The sequence below is a fragment of the Danio rerio genome, chromosome 19 (assembly GCF_049306965.1).
Source record: "Danio rerio strain Tuebingen ecotype United States chromosome 19, GRCz12tu, whole genome shotgun sequence".
NCBI lineage: Eukaryota > Metazoa > Chordata > Actinopteri > Cypriniformes > Danionidae > Danio > Danio rerio.
Genome location: NC_133194.1, coordinates 5,977,501 through 5,997,162, shown reverse-complemented (window position 1 = coordinate 5,997,162; position 19,662 = coordinate 5,977,501). Strand labels below are relative to the sequence as shown.

The 19,662-nt window shown below is 37.6% G+C and overlaps 1 protein-coding gene across 3 annotated transcripts in view; it reads left to right on the top strand.

Annotated features, from left to right (window-relative positions):
• The first annotated feature begins 4,840 nt into the window (after nt 1–4,840).
• The window catches only part of chd4a (chromodomain helicase DNA binding protein 4a), a 58,903-nt gene continuing 44,081 nt past the window's right edge, over nt 4,841–19,662 (top strand). For 2 of the 3 annotated variants that reach the window (XM_005159352.5, XM_021468085.3), the window contains exons 1-6: nt 4,911–5,115; nt 5,519–5,644; nt 8,869–8,990; nt 14,835–15,062; nt 15,397–15,515; nt 18,146–18,384. In XM_005159352.5, the coding sequence (XP_005159409.1) occupies nt 5,590–5,644; nt 8,869–8,990; nt 14,835–15,062; nt 15,397–15,515; nt 18,146–18,384 (763 nt within the window). In that variant the 5' untranslated portion in view covers nt 4,911–5,115; nt 5,519–5,589. Of the gene's footprint in view, nt 5,116–5,518; nt 5,645–8,868; nt 8,991–14,834; nt 15,063–15,396; nt 15,516–18,145; nt 18,385–19,662 lie in introns of all 3 variants that reach the window. The other variant, NM_001044858.1, reaches the window with a different exon arrangement.

The window sequence follows — 19,662 nt, the reverse complement described above, 5'->3', positions numbered from 1 at the left end:
TCCTCAGAGATTGACGTGAGAGCATAACAGTTTTTTTGGCAGTTGTTTTGTTGTTTACACCAAATTCTGACCCTACCGTCTCAACGTTGCAGCAGAAATCAAGACCCATTACACCAGACAACCCTTTTCCATTGTCCACTGACATGTCACTTCAGTTTGCTGTTCTCATCTGTGAGAAGTGTTTGCTCTTCTTCTGCTGCTGTAGCTCATCTGCTTCAAGGTTTGATTTGTGTTTAGAGATGCTCTATCCCAGACCTTGGTTGGATGAAGGATGAGTTTCTGTTGCCTTTTTTTTTTTTTTGCCATCTTGAACCAATCTGGTTGGCATCAACAAGACAATTTCATCCACAGAAGATCCTCTATTTTATGATAAGATAACACCAGTAGATTAGCAGTTTCTGAAATATACAGAACAGAGTGAATTGCACCAAAAAACAGGACACATTTAAAGTCACTTAAAGGCACAGTACACCAAAAAAAAATTATTCTGTCATCATTTACTCATCGTCCAAACCCATCAGAGATTCTTTCTTCTTTTATATTAGATATATTAAAAGATTTTGGGATTTTTTTTTTATTTTTATTATTATTATTTTAAATTATCATATTTTATTTTGTTCCTACTATGGATGTTTTTTTCCAACATTCTTCACAATATCTTGCTATGTGTACAGCAGAAAAAATAAATTATACAAAATTAGAACCACATGAGTGTGAGTAAATAGTGAGGAAATTTTTGGGTGAACTATTCCTTCAAAATCACTTTTCTTCCCTATTTCAGTGGGGTTTGAACTTTACCATCACCATATTTACTTGAACACATCTAAATACATAAATGTGTTGAATTGCCTCTAATTAATTGTCTGATTACAATAAATTGTACTAAACCGTGTCTGAATATTTGTATCTAAATAAGTGACCAAAGAGTGTAATTCATAAAGCATAAAATCTGTAAAAGAGGAGATCCTTTAAAGTTACTTAAATGATGTTTTAAGTTTAAAAGCATTAAGAATAGACAAGTCAAGTGCGTTTAGTCATTGTTGTTGTACGAAGTGAGTAAAATTTATGAGTAAAGGTTACTGGGATGCTTCTGACTCCAAACACAAAAGCAGTTGTGCATATTCTGTGGAAAAAATATTTTAATCTTCTAATTAATTACCTATATTTACAATATCAATTCAGTGTCATGTCAATGTCAATTCAGTGTCATGCTAAACTAAAAATATAGGTCTTTAATCTTGTTTTGAAGTGTGTTTGAGCCTCGCACTTTATCAGGAAGGCCATGCCAGAGTTTAGGAACCATGTACGAGAAGCCTCGCCCTCTTTTAGTGGACTTTTCTATTCTGTGTACTAGCAGAAGCTCTGAGTTTTGAAATCTTAAACAGCAGGTTGGATTGTAGCAAGACGGAAGGTTGGTTAAATAAACAGAAGCTAGATTATTTAAAGCTTTATAGGTAAGAAGCAATATTTCATAAACAATATGGAACTTAACAGGCAATCAGTGTAAGGAAGATTATATTGGGGTGATGTGGTCAATTTAACCCTTATTAACACAATTTGATCCAGTGGAAACTACACTGTAAAAACTGCTGGATTCATACAATCGATTTGTGTTGGGTCAATATAAAAGAACTAAGTTAACTCTAGTTCTTAGTTCTAGTTTAGAACTGAGAGTGTGTCTGAGCCTCGGATATTATCAGGAAGGCTATTCCAGACTTTAGGAGCCATATATGAGAAGGCTCGACCTCCTTTAGTGGATTTTGCTTTTCTTGGTACTACCAGAAACACTGAGTTTTGAGATCCTAAAGAGCGGGTTGGATTGTTGCGAGACAGAAGGTTGGTTATAAACAGGAGCTCGATTAATTAAAGCTTTATATGTAAGAAGCAATATTTTACAATCAATATGAAACTTCACAGGCAGCCAGTGTAAGGAGGATAAAATGGTGGCGATAGGGTAAAATTTAACCCTTATTAACACAATTTGATCCAGTGGGAACTACACTGTAAAAACTGCTGGGTTGATTTGTGCTGGGTCAACATAAAGGAATTCATTCATTTTCGTGTCAGCTTAGTCCCTTTATTAATCCGAGGTCGCCACAGCGGAATAAACCGCCAACATATCCAGCAAGTTTTCAGCAGCGGATGCCCTTCCAGCTGCAACCCATCTCTGGGAAACATAAAGGAATTATGTTAACTTAATTCTAGTCTTCAACTGAGAGTGTGTCTGAGCCTCAGACATTATCAGGAAGGCTATTCCAGACTTTAGGAGCCATATATGAGAAGGCTCTGCCTCCTTTAGTGGACCAGAAGCCCTGAGTTTGGAGATCCTAAAGAGCAGGTTGGATTGTTGCAAGACAGAAGGTTAGTTGGATAAATAGGAGCTAGATTATTTAAAGCATTATAGGTAAGGAGTAATGTTTCATAATCCGCACAGAACTTAACAGGCAGGCAGTGCAAGGAAGATAAACTTGGGGAGATGTGGTCAAATTTCCTTGACCTGAATTGAGTGTCTATCTTTGTTTTCATTTGATCTATGAGGAAAATGCAAACCCAGTGCACCTATAAACATTATATCTACACTTGACCTGATTTCACATGTTTACAGTAGGGGGAAAATAACATTATCTCTTGCACTTACTTATGCATAATCACTGATTTATTTATTTATTTTGAAATCAGGATGAACCGTTTTTTATTTACTTTCACACCTACATAAAGTAAAATGTGCATCTCAGTTCATTTGGTGCACAACAATAGGGGCCTTCAAACTAATGCATTATGATTTGCATCCATTGTTTGCGCACTGAGGTACAATAGGTTGATGTGTTAAAATGTATTTATCGCAATGCTGCATAATATGAAGGGGGGGGGGGGAGAAAAAGAAGAAAAATAAGAAGAAAAAAAAGGGAAAAAAGCACAATCATGACTTGGTAAATGTGTCATATTCATAATGTCCACAATGTATGCCTTATAGAACCGATTATTTCCCTTTTCTGCATATTTACAAAGGACATTGTGCGTAGATGTACACTGTACACAAAACAAAAGGCAAATGAAGGACATTTAGTCGGCATAACAAATCTGAACCTGCAAAGCTTCAGTGGCTAACACAAGAGAGCAAAAATCTCTATATGAGCAGTTTTGCATGATTTAGTGTGGGGTTCAGTCAGAGATTAAAAAAAAAGGGAGGGGGGGGTAGTCGTCAGGCATATTATGGGATGTCTGGGCCATTAGGGAGGGGGAGGGGTGGGGGCCGGGGTTGAAGGGGGGAGGAAAGAGAATGAATTTCACACTCACGATTGTTAATTTCTGTCTTTGGGAGGTTTTATTTTGCTGCATGTGATTGAAGATTCACCTGTGAGAGACTGATGTTTTCATTTCTACCTCACGAAACAGGAAGATTCCATTGTTTTCAGATGATTTGTGCATATTAATGAACATTCTTAATTTAGTGTAGCCTAATAATGAACAGGAACCCCTTGAAATACTACTAAGCAACAATTTATCAGTGTATTAAAAGACTATAGTTGCACAAGCCAAGTTGGTGATTTGAGGAACAATCCAGCTCAGCCGCTGAATATGCGGCCTGTTGGTTTTTTGACCATATCCAACATCCTTATGAGTTTTTTTTATCAGTAGACATCTCTGATGGTGTCCATATGTGGCTTTTTCGTCCAGTTATGGAGTCACGTTTGGTGGGGTGATGCTGCGGGGGGAGGAGGGAACTAGCAGAAAGCCTAAAACGAGTATTATGGTATTCATTTTAGCATGCATGGTAATCTGAAACCCCTCCCTTACACCAACACCCCCCTCCACCCCACCCCACCCCAAAAGACACACACAGAAACACCTCTTTCTTGCATATCGCCATGACAACTGCCAGCACAGGAAGAATATTATGGTCTGTGTTTTCTTTTGGCTGAGACATTATTACTGAATATTTGGTGCTTTAGAGTGTGGAGGAGGGGTGCGCCTGAGTGGGTTGTCATGACGACCATCTCTATATTTCTTTGATATGTAATTATGCTATATGGTGCCTACCACTCCCCATCCCCCCCCCCCCCCCCCCCCCAACAAATTACATTTTTTTTTTCTACACATGTACATGTGTTCATGCATATGTGATGGACTCGATATGTGCGTCAATTTACTTTCAGAGAAATCCAGGTGATACAGGATGACAATGGGAAAGGCCTATGGCTTTCTTAACCCAAGATGAGGAGAAATTAGAAAATGCCAAGCAAAACATTGTCCTATCAGTTGAAGACAGGTGGCCATTTTATTTTGAGGCCTTTTAGAGCTGCATTATCAATGTGACATTTGAACTTGAGAGGTCTTGAACCTTGAACCAGACCCATTTCCTGCCATTCAGGCCCATTTTTTGAGGGCCAAACCGAAGTTGTGCTTGTTGTACAGAATAGTTGTGCGGTAAACTACCATTGGTGTAAAGTGCACTAACTTTAGGTTTTGATTATAGGTGCCATTTTATACGCTCAAAAATGTCTACTGTACATGTGCTGTAATAAGGAAGCGGGCTGGCGAGGAGTTGCTAATCGACTTTTTTTTTTCCCTCTCTCTCTCTTCCGGCTCAGTTCCCGTTCATTCTTTTTTCGGAGTTATGGTTATTGTGGGATGTCAGTGACTATGTTTATTATTATGGGATGTTCGCAGGGGTGGGAGGGGGGGTGGCTGTCGCCATGGCAACTGTTGCTAAGGGCACGGTGGAATGGGGAAGAGAGGGTCTGCCTTCGGTTGTTAGGGGGTTATTATGGTCTGTATGTTGCAAGGTAACTATGCGGTGGGGGGAGGGGTGAATGTCTGTATGTATGTGTATGTGTGAATATGGGGAGGGAGATTATTATGGGATGTCTGGCCCCTGATCTCTTTGTGTCTATGCAAAGGGTGTAAGTGGCAGAAGGAGAAACTGCGACGTTGTGTGCATCCTACAGCTGAGGAAAAAAAAATATCTGGATATACTTTCACTACTTACTCATTAGAAACAGGAAGATCACACTTTGCATTTAAGTGTTGATGAGAAGGAGCCAAAGCAACGTGGGGACATATTTTATTGCATTATTTTTTATATTTTTTGAAAAAAGGAACAGGTCAAGTTGTGTGAGTACACTTTCTTACACTGTACTACGTCAATTATGCTAATGTTGTTTTATGATTCGTACTATTTGTGACATTTTAATGCGTGTTAAAATTAAAACACCTTAAAAGTTATAGAGACTTTGCAGGTTAGCGTCCCTAGCCTGCTTAGCTAATGCCTCACTCACAGCATGCCCCAATTGCCAATTCAATGGCCATAACTTCTTTTAACCGCGTATTTTAAAAGTTTTATGATGGTTTTTCATTTGCATTAAACCAAAATGAAGTTTATCCAGCAGTATTATATACATTCGCATGCTTTTCGAATTTATTTTTGGCATGGAGTGACCACTATGATCAGCATGCTACCGTGACTATTAACTTCCGTTTGTATTGTTCTTTTATTTTCTGCCTCCCCCGGCTTCAGGAAGGCACCAGAGGAGGTGAAAATCGGCATACAAGTGTTCACGATCCCCTCTGGCTGGTGTAATCAACAATATGTCCGGCAGTGAGGACGATAGAGACGATTTTGAACATCGGTCTGTGATGCAAGGTAAAATATTTACATTTACGTATGTGGGTCAACTTCACTCGGATGGTCCGTTTTGCTGTCATTTATTGAGTTTATGGATGAAATATGACATAAACCGATTAGTTGTGACGCATTTTATGTTGTCGTTTGGAGTTTATTGACGTGAAACTTCATTTATTCGATGGCTAGTCGGCTAACTAAACAACAACTGGGGTTGATTCTAGATATTTCATTTTATATCACACGTATTGAACTAGAATTGTCATTTTAATGAAGAAGTCACCTTATATTTTTGGATATCATATAATTTTATCACCCTCTTGACGTTTTTAAGTCAGCGCTTTGTGTTGCCGGGTTTTTTTCTGCGCGGCTAGCCGTCGACTTACCTGTTATTTTTACCTTCACAGTCAAATAATATCCTCTCATATTTGTCAGATACGACACAGTAGTATAATTTGAGCGTCTTGGTGTGATTGTTGAGCAGTAGGAATGGTTTTATAATAATATTTGATGTATTGTTGTTGTACCGGCTTCGCGGCCTACCGGTAACAGTCGCGTGCTGCTAGTTTGACGCGTGAGGATTTTCAGTGTCTGACTGTTCGCGCGCTGTCGGCCTGTACAGTTGACGCAAAATATGCGCAAATTTACCTAGTATATGTCTATAAATGCCGACTTTTAAGCTTAATATTTTGATTTTGCACATCAGTGTGTGCAGGAATCGGATGTGACGCCAGTTTTTGAGGGAAATGGTTAAAGGGGGGCTTTGCCCGGTTTTCAGTTTACAGAATGAAGCCAAAATACTCGTTCTTGTTCATTTAAAAATGGAAGAAAGGTTAAATTTAACAGCTACAGGAAGGATATTTATAACACAAATGTATTGTGTGCAAGTTCATAGTATATTTAATGCAGTTAGTCAACTCAAAGTGACTTCTATATTTCTTTTACTTCTATATACCTGGAGAAAACCCAGTATATTGTTTTTCATAATGAAATATGAGGCAAGTCCATTAAGATCTTATCCGATTACTGTCATCCATGGGAAAACCTAGTCAAGGATTGACAGGATAATAATGCACGATAATGACAACAGTGCTTTGAGACTTCCCTAAACAGAGATGGTAAAATCAAGTCCATAATGACTTCTATTTTCTATTATTAAATTCAGTATTTGCAGTCCTGTTATCAAAAATAATATTTATTATCTGATTAAAATGTTATGTTATAGTGAATGCCTGTTATTTTCTCTCTCTCTCCCCCCTCAGTCATTCAATACATCTGTCATTCAATTAATTTTGACAGCTTGTATGAAAATATAGAGCCTCAGATTATTTTTACCCAGTCCTGATCAATGATTGTAATAGATTTGTAGATGGTTAATCTATCGCTGTGCTTTTATTAGATTAAACGTAAAGGCCAACGAAGAGCATTTAATGATTTATTGGATTAATCCGAGCAGCTCTTTGCCTAATTACAGAATTTAATGTTAAATTCCTCGTCAAAATAATGAAAATCAATAAAAGTTTTTAAATTTGAGTTTTTGTAGGGCTCATACAGACTAAATATTCAACTAAACATTAGTCTGAAATATTAAATCGATCTTTCTAGGCATGGAATGATAACTGTTTTCAAGGGATACCGCGGTTTGGAAAAGTCAAGGTTTCAAAGCTGCCTAAATTGTCTGCGTGCGTTCCTACTGTATATGTAAGATTTTTTTTATTTATTACGTTTTTTTTTAGTTTTTTATGACAACAGTATCTCCAGCAGACATCCAAAGACGCTGTTTTAAATTGTAAAGAAATCTGTTTTTGAAATTAATGAAGACAGCAGAAGTTACTAGCTATTAGGGTTGTCACGATGCCATAAATTCAGGCCACAATACTATACCAGTTGAAGTATAACGATATCAAGTAGTATAGCAATGTTGTACTAATTCATAACTCAAATTTATGAAATACAGCAAATTGTTAGAAGTACTATATTTCATAATACTTACATTTAATTAATAATTTCTTTATTATTGAAAATGTCTTAATTTCACAACTTTGTTTTATTTGCATAAACTGTGACTCTTCTGTTGTTATTGCTATAGTAATATTAAAATAAATAAATCTTTGTTTACGCCATATGATCTGTCATGACTGCAGCAAACTACGACCTGTATGCAGACAGTTCAATTTAAAGTAAAATGGTCTATTGATTATTTGCCGGCATAGATATGTAAGCATTTTAGTGACTTTTTTTTTCACACGCAACATTAACTGACGATATCATTAATGACGATACTACCGTTTACAGACTACAGTGGCACTGGCAGTATTTTGGAGCCATACGGTGCTACTGAAGTACTAGTAAACCATGCAACCCTACTGGCTTCATTTCCATCCAAAGATGCAAATTAAATTTATGGGTAAAACTGGAATATCACAAAAAGACTTACAAATTAAGCAGCATTTCCATCCAATGAGTCTAAGAGAACAAAATCGTCACTTCCTGATTAACTGGTGCCAGATATCAAGAGTAAAAACAAAATTTTCAGCAGAAGAAGCTGCATAAATCTTTTCTTCATTTAATAAATGACTTGCGCCTCAGAAGACAAATGCCATGACGCAGTAAACATGTGGTAACGTCAATTAATAATATCATAACACTAATACTGAAATAGTTTTGGCTTTTTAGAATAACCAAAACAACTTTTCAGCTGTTTTACAATGTGGTTCGGTAAAAGTGTTTCCATTGTAGTTGCATTTTTCTTATCGAATAAAAAGTTTATCGTACTCGGTTATACACATACGTTTTTTTAAATATATGCACATTATGGCGTTTCCATCACCCGATCTTTTCTGCACATATGCAAATTGCGCATTAAAATAGGTTGATGGAAACATCGCTAATGATGTATTAAAATTATTTAGCCTGACGTTTACTATTCCAAAATATTTTAAATGTTTCTCAAAATAAAATAAATTGTGTTCAAGGGGAAAACAGTTTTGTTATTTACCCAGACATTTAAAAAAGAATATATTTTAGAGTAGTAATCACAATACCGTGTTATTTTTATACGAGGTTATCATACCATCTGAATCATATACCAGTCCATGCCTAGATCTTACTCAGTACAAAATCTTTTCAAATATTTTTATCAGTACTCATCCAATCGTACTTGTGCAGATGTCCGTAAAAAGCAAATGGAAAATCATTCACTCATTGATAATGGAAAATTGATTTGTTGTGTGTTTGATCCACAGAAGAGGACGACCTCGAAGAGGAGTTGTCAGAGAATGATGCCCCAAAGGTGAAAAAGAAGAAGAAAGCCAAAAAAAGTAGCCGCGAGAGCAAAGGCAGCAAGAGAAATCGCTCCCGCAGAGAGGTAATGGCCTTTTCTGCGAGTGTGTGTGTGGATATTGTTTGTGCGCAATAATATCCTTGGAGAATGCAGTATTTGTTGTCCTTATGTTATGGATTAGAAACCTCCCCCACAGTGTCTTAATGAGAAACAGAGCAATTTAGCTGGTGTTTCAAATGGGATAACGTGTCCTAATGGCTGTTAATATCAAAAGGTACATCATTTCAGTATTTTTTTTTCACCCGATTGCTTCATTAATGATATCTACAGCCGTCCTGTTCAAAATACTGAGTGCTTTTGTTGAAACACAGCCATGAAGTCTATCATATAAATCGCTAAAATAAATTGGATGCTTGTTTTTGTTTAAAATACTAAAACTGATGTGTGATTTTAATTGTGTTTATATCTAGGCCTGCCACAATAAGCAATATCAACTTATCGCACAACACCTGGACATGACCTCAATCATTTTTGGTGATGCATATATATATATATATATATATATATATATATATATATATATATATATATATATATATATATATATATATATATATATATATATCACTCATACATTAAAAACTATTTTAGCTGATTGCACAACCTCTCGAACTCTATTGGAGGTGTCAGTATGGTAAAAAAACTCTATAGTATTTACTATAAATGACTATATCATATTTTCATGTGGGTGCCTGACAACTTAAAATAGATCTGGCGGCAGATATCGCAGCCTCTGTTACTTTTTACCCCGACTTTTTTGTTAACATTTATTATTATTTATTTAGGATATGCCTTTTCTCATACTGATTCCAATGCCTAATTATATATATTTTTAAATGGCCTTAATTAAATGAAATATTCTTAAGAATGAAATATTATATGTTCTTTGGAAGAGTGCACTTGCGTTATGATGCTATTATATTGTCAATCTTGCATAATATGGTCTTAAAAATGAAAATAATATGGTTTCTCGCAGTATATTTTGGTGCAATATATCATACTACAAAAAATAGACATCGTGACTGGTCTATTTGTAGCTCATAATTTTATTGTAGCAGTTTTTGTAATGTTAAAAGCTTGTTTGCTTGAGAACTGGGAAGCTGTCATAGACAGTCACAATGGGCAATAACAGTTATTAGTAGAATATTGCTGGAAGCGCTCAGCCGTTGCTAGGCTCAGTAGATCAGATAACTTTATACTGCTTTGACCTTGACTTTTAGCTTAAAAGCTGCAAAACAGAGCAGATTTATTCCAATGTTGGGATAGTTTAATATTTTGATAATATTGATTGTGTAGTGTGTACAGTGTGGCATTGTGTTCTTATTTGAAAACTTTATAGTAATGAATTGCGTTAATTCTTATAATAATCATGCATTTATGGCTTGATGTTAATGGAAAGTTGATTGTTTTGTATTTGGCTATATTAAAGGACATGCTCAGTAGTAAACAGTGAAGACTAAAGATTGTTGAATTATTTTGATTATGCTGTTATAAAATCTTTTGTAAAGCTGCATTGGAACAATAATTATTGTGAAATTAATTAAGTATAAAGTTGATTGCTTTATAAATGTACTAAAAAAATAACTTGTGTGCGAGAAATTGCAAATATTCATCACATAGAATTAGGGCTGTGAAATTAAAATTAAATTAAAGATTAATTCGCAAATCGAAATCGTAACATGTAAAAAAAAATCACAATTAAAATTTTTGCCCAAATTGCACTGCCCTAAATAGAATTGTTCACTAAAAAGCCTCTCGTTTCACTAAATAATTAATACAGTAAAACTATAAGTATTTGTTTTTTATATATTGGTATCCTGCCCTAAAATTGCTCAATGTTTGAGTATCATTAGCCATTATAATTTCTGTATTGCTGCTTTTCAACTATGTACATTGTAGGCATAGTTATAAATGTTTATCTCAACTTAAATGAACCAAAATTACATGCTAAATGTGCTGTCATGAGTAACGTTTATGTTGACTTTAAGGGGTATTTACCGTAGCACATTTTACTTTCACTTTCATTTGATTTCCAATATGATGCTTTCATGCCAGAAAGCCGAAAACCACCTAATTTTCCATACTGGCCATGGAAAATGTCAACAGTAATTAATGATATACAGCCGTGGGGCCCAAACTCGGTTATGGAGGGTTGGTGTCCTGCATAAATTACCTCCAACTTTCTTCAACACACCTTCTTGGAAGTTTCTAGTACGCCTAGAAAGAGTTGGAACTAAACTCTGCAGGACACCGGCCCTCCAGGACCTAGTTTAGGCACCCCTGATATACAGGAAGCAAGCGTTCACTATTCATACATGATAAGTTGAATAACATGACTATTATGTCATATAAAAACTGTACATTTAATAATGCTAGGTCTCTGCTGTAGCTTTGGAGTCCTACAATCCAACAGTGCATCATTCTTTATAAATGGTAATTTATTATTCAATATTCTCTGATTTATTTCTATTATCGAATTATTATCATTATTTAATGTCAAAATATAATTTATTTCTGCGTTTTGAAAGCTGAATTTTTATCATGATTTTGCCAGTCTTTTAGGGTGTACTCACACTAGGCACAGTTGCATTGAACTGTGCCGGTACATGATTGTCCCCTCTCCCCTGACGGCCAGCACTCACATTGCATTTTACCCTTCGAGCCTGAGCACACTTAAATCATTGATGGGACGGTTAGGAAGAGAAGCGCTTTCGCTCAGTACAGTGGAGATTGCTTTAGTGGTATTATTTTAAGTTGTTTGTAGTGCGGTGACACAGTCAAATCTTTTGCTGGACAGATCCACCACTTTTGTTGCTCATAAACTTTCATAAAGTCATCATGCGTTAGGAAGTTTGCTGAAGGTGGCAGCTGACGTGCAGCGAGAGGCTTGCATATTTAATAAACTGTGACAGTTTGCGTTCATTGAAAAGTAAAAATGATTCATAAGTCCATATAAAAGCACTCAAAGCTGATTTATACTTATGCACTGAGTGATTGGCGTGATTCATGGTGCGTGCCTTGTGTTTTGCTGGGCTTTTACACTTCTGCGCACTGTTTGTGCTGCTCTGCGATAACAGTTCTGATACTCTAGCTGGCAGTAGGTTTTTATGTTCTTCTGTGTCGATTTTTTTTTCTTTTTTTTTTTTTTTCTGAATGCTTCCTTAATGTACAAGTGGCTCAAACTCGCTTATTCAGAGGCAGGAACCGGTGAACGTAAAGGGTTAACCGCAAAACAAAAGTTTCACGGGATTCGACACTTGTATACACCTGCTCCAACAGGTCCACGCGGCTCTCACCCCTGTCCACACTCGTTAGCACTACCAAGATGACCAATCACAGAGCTTGCGCTACAAGTCATTGCGACGTGTAATTGCATGTTTTGATGTGCGCGTCAGCCACGCCGAGGGATATGGGATCATATACGTGCGCTTGAAGCAGAAGTGATCGGCTTGACCCACGGCACCTGCAATGTGCGTAGCTGTGCATTTATACTTCTGTGTGTTTATGTTCCTTTGTGTCGAGTTTCTTCGCTGGTGTTTTGTTTTTTCTTAACGCTACCTTAATATACAAGTGGCTCAAACTTGCTCATTTTGAGGCAGAAATCAGCGGACGTGCAACAACTGTAATCATAAGGTAAACACAAAACTAAACTTTCCATCTAGAGCTCCTTCCAGAGCCTCGACACTTGTAAGCACTCGCTCCATCTGGCTCATGTGGCTCTCACCTCTTCCCACACTCCGCAGCTTTACCAAGCCAACCAGAGCTTGTGCTTCCTGTCATTGCGTGAGTAGTTAAATTTTTTTGAGAGGGGCGCGTTAGCCATGGTGAGGAGTCTGTGACCATGGAAAAGCTGCATCTGAACATACGCGTTCGGCTTTAGGCGCTCTTTGCACTCACACTACCAGCAGACCACGCTCTAGCACACCTCATCCAACCAGGCCAGGGCCAGCGAACTGAACCACACTCACACTTGTCAAACAACCAAGCGTGCTTGGGCATGGTTCAGATATCCTACTATGAGTACACCCTTAGGGTGCTTTCAAATCTGTAGTTCGCTTAATTTAGTCCGAACCAAGGGCAGTAAATGATACGTTGCTGCTTTTTCTGCCATCTTTGGGTCGTTTTCACACCACACGTTTTCACACAACCAGTTGAAAAGAACCAAAATGCACTCATCATCACAGTCCACATCACTCATTGGCCAGATGTTGTTGAACATAGTTCCTAAACTGCTTATCGATTGGTCAGAATTTACCTGCGGGAAAATGCCAATGAACTCCCGCAAGTAAACAAACCGGCAGACACAAAATGTTGCTTTTTACTATAGAGGGACGACTGCGCTGACAGATTAAATCTCTGCTCATAGTCTACTATATAGTTAGCATACATCACTTTAGACAAACTATCCATTTCGAGAATGAAGCGCGGCCGTGACTGGAAAACAATGTTTTAATGCATCGCACGTCACTTCAGGAGGAGGTGTGAATTCATTTAGCTAAACTGCAACATGGTCATCTTGTGGAAATATTACTAATGATCCATCAGGTAATGTTTTCCCCTCGCTCTCTCTGTTGGTAAAGTGCTGTCAACAAATATTTTTCCTCCATATCCCATAATGCACAGCGCATCGGCCTACGGCAGCTGGATTAGTCCAAAAGGCTCAGTACTTTTTGCGGTTGGGTCTGTTTTAGTACGGATCATATTGTCACCAAAAACGAAACGCTCCAGGGTTCGTTTGAAAGCATACCGAGACCACCTCTTCAAGCAGGTCTCGGTACGCTTGTTTGGTCTGCTTTTAGTGTGCACTCAAGTATGATTGCTGCTTTCACACCTGCCCAAACGAACCGCACCAAGAGGGAAAACAAACTCTAATGCAATTCAACCGAACTAAATAAGGCAGGTGTGAAAGCACCCTTATTGTCACATGATCCTACAGAAATCAGGTTGCTTAAACATTTACCTTTTAAAAACAATTCTGTTTAACATATTTGTTTGAAGCTGGCCTTTTCTTTCAATAATAGTTGTAAATGTAAGGTTCACACAATTATGTGTAACATTATAAATGTTTTTACTAGCACTATTGCGTCATTTTAATGCTTTAAAAACAAACCGCCCAGCATTTTTTTTCTGCCAGCGTTATTTCAAAGAATTTTCAGCCAGTGCCAAATTTTACAATTTAAAAAAATATATAAAATAGAAATTATTTACTAGTTCTGACATAATGTTATTTGATGTAATTGTTTTTAAATATAATGTATTTTTTTATAAGATTTATTTATCAGATTTTTGATTTATAAACAAAAGTAAAAGAAAAAATAACAGAACAAATAGAAAAAAACAATACAAAAATAAAAAAAAATAAAAATAAACCTCACTATAACCCGCATATTGTGCAACAAACACCATATGATGTGCATTTATTTTACAAATCAAGCATATAAACGGGTCAATACCGAAAGTTGAGGTTGGCAGCATGGTGTATTAAGTAATATAAAAATGATATTAAAAGAAAAAAGTGCCAATATTTTGGATCACAGCGCTTTCATGGCTCTTCGTGGATTTGACATTTCATTTGGTAATGCTAGGCGGTACATGCTGCTGTTAAATGTTTGATCAAGTTAGCTTACATGTGCATAGATAAGTCATGAATAAAACAGATCATCATCTCGTTTTTGGATAATGAGATGCTGTACTCTGTAATGGCGCCCCCTGCCATATAAAACATGAAAAACCTGAAAAACTTTAAATGGTGGACAAAGAGGTATATATAAATGTTGACTTGAAATCTTATGCACGGTGTATTGATAGGTTCATTTCTTTATCACTAACATCCAAAACTTATCAGGAATGTCTCCCATGTGTCTTCAGGAAATTGGCATCAGTTCTCCAGAACCAGGTGAAGGCCCAGATCTGGACGATGGTGAGGAGGACCGCTCGGAAAGTGAAGGTAGTGACTACACACCAGGCAGAAAAAAGAAGAAGAGAGCCAGCACAGCGAAGGATAAGAAGCGAAACAGTTCTGCCGCAGAGAGAAACTCTGCTGCCTCCAAACGGAGGGAACCGGAGGAAGAGGAAGACGAGGATGATGACGATTCTGTGAGTTCATATGAGATTTTAATTAAATTATTGACACAAATACAGGAAGTAGTAATCTGCACTCCTACGAATAGTCTTGTTTTGAACTTTTATTCGTCAGGAAACAGACACAAATTTACTGAGGAAGGCTTTGAGACCAAAACATTCCTTACGAATGTAAAATAAAATGTCAATACAAGAGTATTTGTAAGATTGAAGATTAGTACTTCCTGTATTGGCAACCTAACAGATCAATTTATTAAGTAAAAAAACTCAAGAGTACAGCACTAACTACAATTGTTGAATGGAAACATCCTTCAAGATCTGTTAGTGAATTCTGAATTGATTTTTTTAGGAACCAAAAAGTTCCTCTCAGCTTTTGGATACCTGGGGAATGGAGGACATCGACCATATTTTCACCGAGGAAGATTATAGGACTCTGACCAACTATAAAGCCTTCAGCCAGTTTGTCAGGTATGTTCATTACCTGGATTACCTGCTAAATGAGGCCATTTATCCCAGGGTGTGTTCACTTGGCAGTCTTGAGTAGATTTCTGGTCCAATTGCTCTGTTGTTTATTTGAATGGGGCTATCCAGAACCTTGGTGTGCACCATTTAAACTCTGTTTCGGTTGAACACATACCTAGAACATCCAAACTAGAGGGTGACAAGGGTTACCACTATTCATATCTAAAATTGAAAGAACCGTTTACCTGCCCCCCCTCTTCCAGGCCATGCCCCCAGCTATGACACGACACCACCCAAGTCTATTATGTCATTATATTTTGTCTGGAGCCTCCACCTAAGCTCTTTACTCATCATAGCACATGTCCTGCTGGTGATAGGACAATAAAAGCTATTTGATTTGCTTTGGAAAGGTTTATTTGTCTTCATGTACAAAGAATAAGGTCAACGCAGCCATTGGAATCGTTTTGGCTCAAAACGTCCAGTCTCACTCACTTCCATTGATTTTCAGATGTTTAAAACAGCTTGTTATGCTGCTTCATGTTGCAAACTGACATTTTCTTTGTACATTATTCTACTTTTTGTGTATAGTCATGAACATGTTTGTAGAGGAAGTAGTTTGACCGTTTTCTGCCGTTTATTATTCCTAGGCACATCTCCCATAGGCAACTAAATCTGAAGTTCTGAATCATTCGTCTCAGACTCGATTCCTGGAGGGCTGTTGCCCTGCACATTTTTGCTCCAACCCAAAAATGTTGGTTTGTAAACCAAACAAAGCAAAAATAACACACAATATCAAAAGATCATACCAATATCGAACATAAAAATGGCCATGACCAAACATACCTGGTTCTTCATGTCACTAGTCTTTTACACATTTTGTAAACTATTCACGAGTTCTCCACTGATATGTACACACATACGATGCACACATTAACTTCAGCACACAGAATTGTTTCAGATGTTTGATGAGTTCAGTTGCAAAATATTCATCATGTAAGATTTTTGTACCTTTAGGTTTGCTCTTTGAGGAAAAACAGCACAAATGCTAAGTGAACCAGGACTAAGGGTGCTTTCACACCTACACTTTTGTTTCGGAGCCTGTCTCGTTTGCCCAGTAAGCGCGGTTCATTTGGCATATGGGAAATGACCAATCGCTCTCAGATCTGCACCAAATCAATCGCTCCGAGATCGCTTGAATGAGGTGGTCTCGGCTCGAATGAAACAAACTCTGGAGCGGTTTGATTGCCGTGAGAAAGTGATACGATCTGAGCGCGGTCACTCAGTGTTTTATGGAAGATAATTTCCCGGTAATCTAGCATATCCCTCCCGGTCCTCAAATAGGCTACGTCGTGTACCCTTCTCACCCCTCCCCACCGCATCTCTCCTCACTCTTCAGACACGTCGGGCACACCTTGTCAAACACCACCAAACCACCACCTCTCCTAACAGCTGAGCGGGAAATAAACAAAATAAACCCTGACACTCTGACCAATGTTAGGAGAGTTTACTCACATGTGACTTGTTTTAGCTCTTTTGGTCCGATTAGAAACTTTGCAGTGTGAAAGCGAACCTCACCAAGAACAAATGCAACAATGTAACATTTTTAATCCCTGTTTCGGAACAACTGAATCGATTTACAGGTGTGAAGGCACCCCAAGTGCATTATTTCAATTCATTACTTTATTTAAACCAAGATTTGGCTCATTTTAAAACTTACCAAAACCCCACTGGGAACCACTCCGTTAGATTTTGTAGTATAAATAGTGCAAGTAGTTCGTTTACACTGAAAACTTCCAAAATAATAAGTGCACTTTAAATTCCCAAATGATGCACTCATTCAACCATTAAAATGAAGTGTGGACTGATGGACACTTCACGCACTCAACAGCCACAGCTTTGCTCACGTAGCTGAAGGGGCGGAGCTTTCTGGCAATGATGTTGTATTACTTTATTTATTTTGGATTGTGAAAGCAAAATTCCCCTACGAGAGTGATTACACTGCCTCTCGGTGGTGAATGCGGTTATACTCATGGAAGTATGGTATTATTTGGTTGTTTGGACGTTTATTTCTCTAATTTGGCAATCGACAAACATCTTCAGGGAAATGGTTAGAATTTTTGCTTAGTAAAAAAAACGATAGTTTTCCGTTTGGAATAAGACTACATTCATATACTATGCTGTTGAGTGTGTAAGTGCATAAGTACATAGTGGATAAGAGCATAGTGTATTGTGTGCCATTTAGTCCACAGCTCTAGACAAACAAAATATTAAATGAGGAAAACTGGGCGTGGCTTATTTTTCTACTGCGAGCTGATTGGATGTAAAGTATGCATTTCATTCAGAAAGATTGGGAAAAGGGTTTGAGGAGAGTTATCACAACCTAACAGACTCCTCCTCCTCCTCACCATTTCTGTTTGCTGTCAAAACTGACAGATGGAGGGGCGTGGTTAAATGTTAGCCACGCCCAACACCTAAGACATTCATACTCATACAGGAAGTGCATTTTCAGATTTCAAATAAAGACTACAAGGTGAATTGTTCACTACAAAACTAGCAATGTGAGCTAACAAAATCAATATGATTAGTTTTGATTTCATGTGTACTTTAATCGTGATCTACTCCATGCAATTCCACAGGCCTCTGATCGCAGCCAAGAACCCCAAAATTGCGGTTTCCAAGATGATGATGGTTCTGGGAGCGAAGTGGCGGGAGTTCAGCACTAACAATCCTCTGCGGGGCTCTGCTACATCTCTGGTGGCCGCTGCCTCTGTCGAAACGCCACCGGAAACTCCAACCTCTGCATCCGCAGCTCAGATCAGCCCCGAGTCCACGCCAGCAGCTCCCGTTCGCAAGGCCAAGACAAAAGAGGGCAAGGGTGAGTGCAGACTTGCTTGATGTTTTAGATGAGTGTTTCCCAACCGTGTTCCTGAAGGCACACCAACAGTACACATTTTCAACCTCTTCCTAATCAAATACACCTGAATCCGCTCATCAGAACATTAGAAGAGACTCCAAAACCTGAAATGAAGGGGTCAGATAAGGGAGATGTGCAAAATATGTACTGTTGGTGTGCCTTCAGGAACAGAGCGATTTTAGATGGTATCTTTTCGATTGATATGAGTGTCTGTGCTTTTCATAGTTAATATTTAATTACAGATTAATACATAATTGAAGTCACCGGCTGAGTGATCTCTCTTTTTTTTAAGCCAAAAAGCTGGATAATTGATGTGCAATTAAAATGTAGCGACACTATCGGGCAAGGAGACACACCTGGGTTGTGCTTCTACAGAATTCCTTAATAGAAAGACCAACCACAAAGGAGAAATTCAACAACCTAAAACTGTCAGTATTTTTGTATGCTTTTTTTTTATACACTTTCTATTTTTATTTGCAGGTTAAGTGCAATTTAAGTATAAACTGAAATGCAAAGTCAAAGTATAAATAGCAGAAGTGAATGAATAGATTTTTCCCTACCAGCAAATATTAATCTAAACAAATGAACCAACACCAAATATAAAAGCAGACACTCTTGTGCTGTAATGCTATCACCAATGACTAAATTGCTGAGGAATATCCACAAGATAAATGTAAAATATCGCCAAATTGGAGCTCGGACAGGGACATGATGGTTTTCAATGCCTAAAAAATATGGCTGATGGTGCAGTAAATGGATCGTAAGTGCCCAAAATTTAGAGTTTGTGATCATACTCGTTCCGTTTTGTTGATATGTGATCCAAATATTAATTGCTTGAAACCGATGGAATTATGAGCAACTTGTGCTGCATTTCTATGCAGATCCCATGTAGCTGCCATTACAGCCCATTCGTTTTTTTCTTCCCCCGCTCAGGTCACGTGACATGAAAACTATCAATATTAGCTGTTTTCTTCAGGAGATGTTTGTTCGATTTGTGCATTTTCATTTGAAAGTCTTGTTGTTGTTATTATTATTGCTACAATATTCAGTTGTTTTTTTCCATAGATGATGGAAATCATGCATTGGGCTCATTGTGTTACAAAACTTGTTTCACTGTACATTGTTTGTAAATTGCTATAGTCACATTTTAATGGTTACTGGAAAGGATGGAACAGTTAAAACAGTCCGTTGCTGATCATTTCACATGCAAAAGTGAGCACAGAAGATAATTTAAGATAT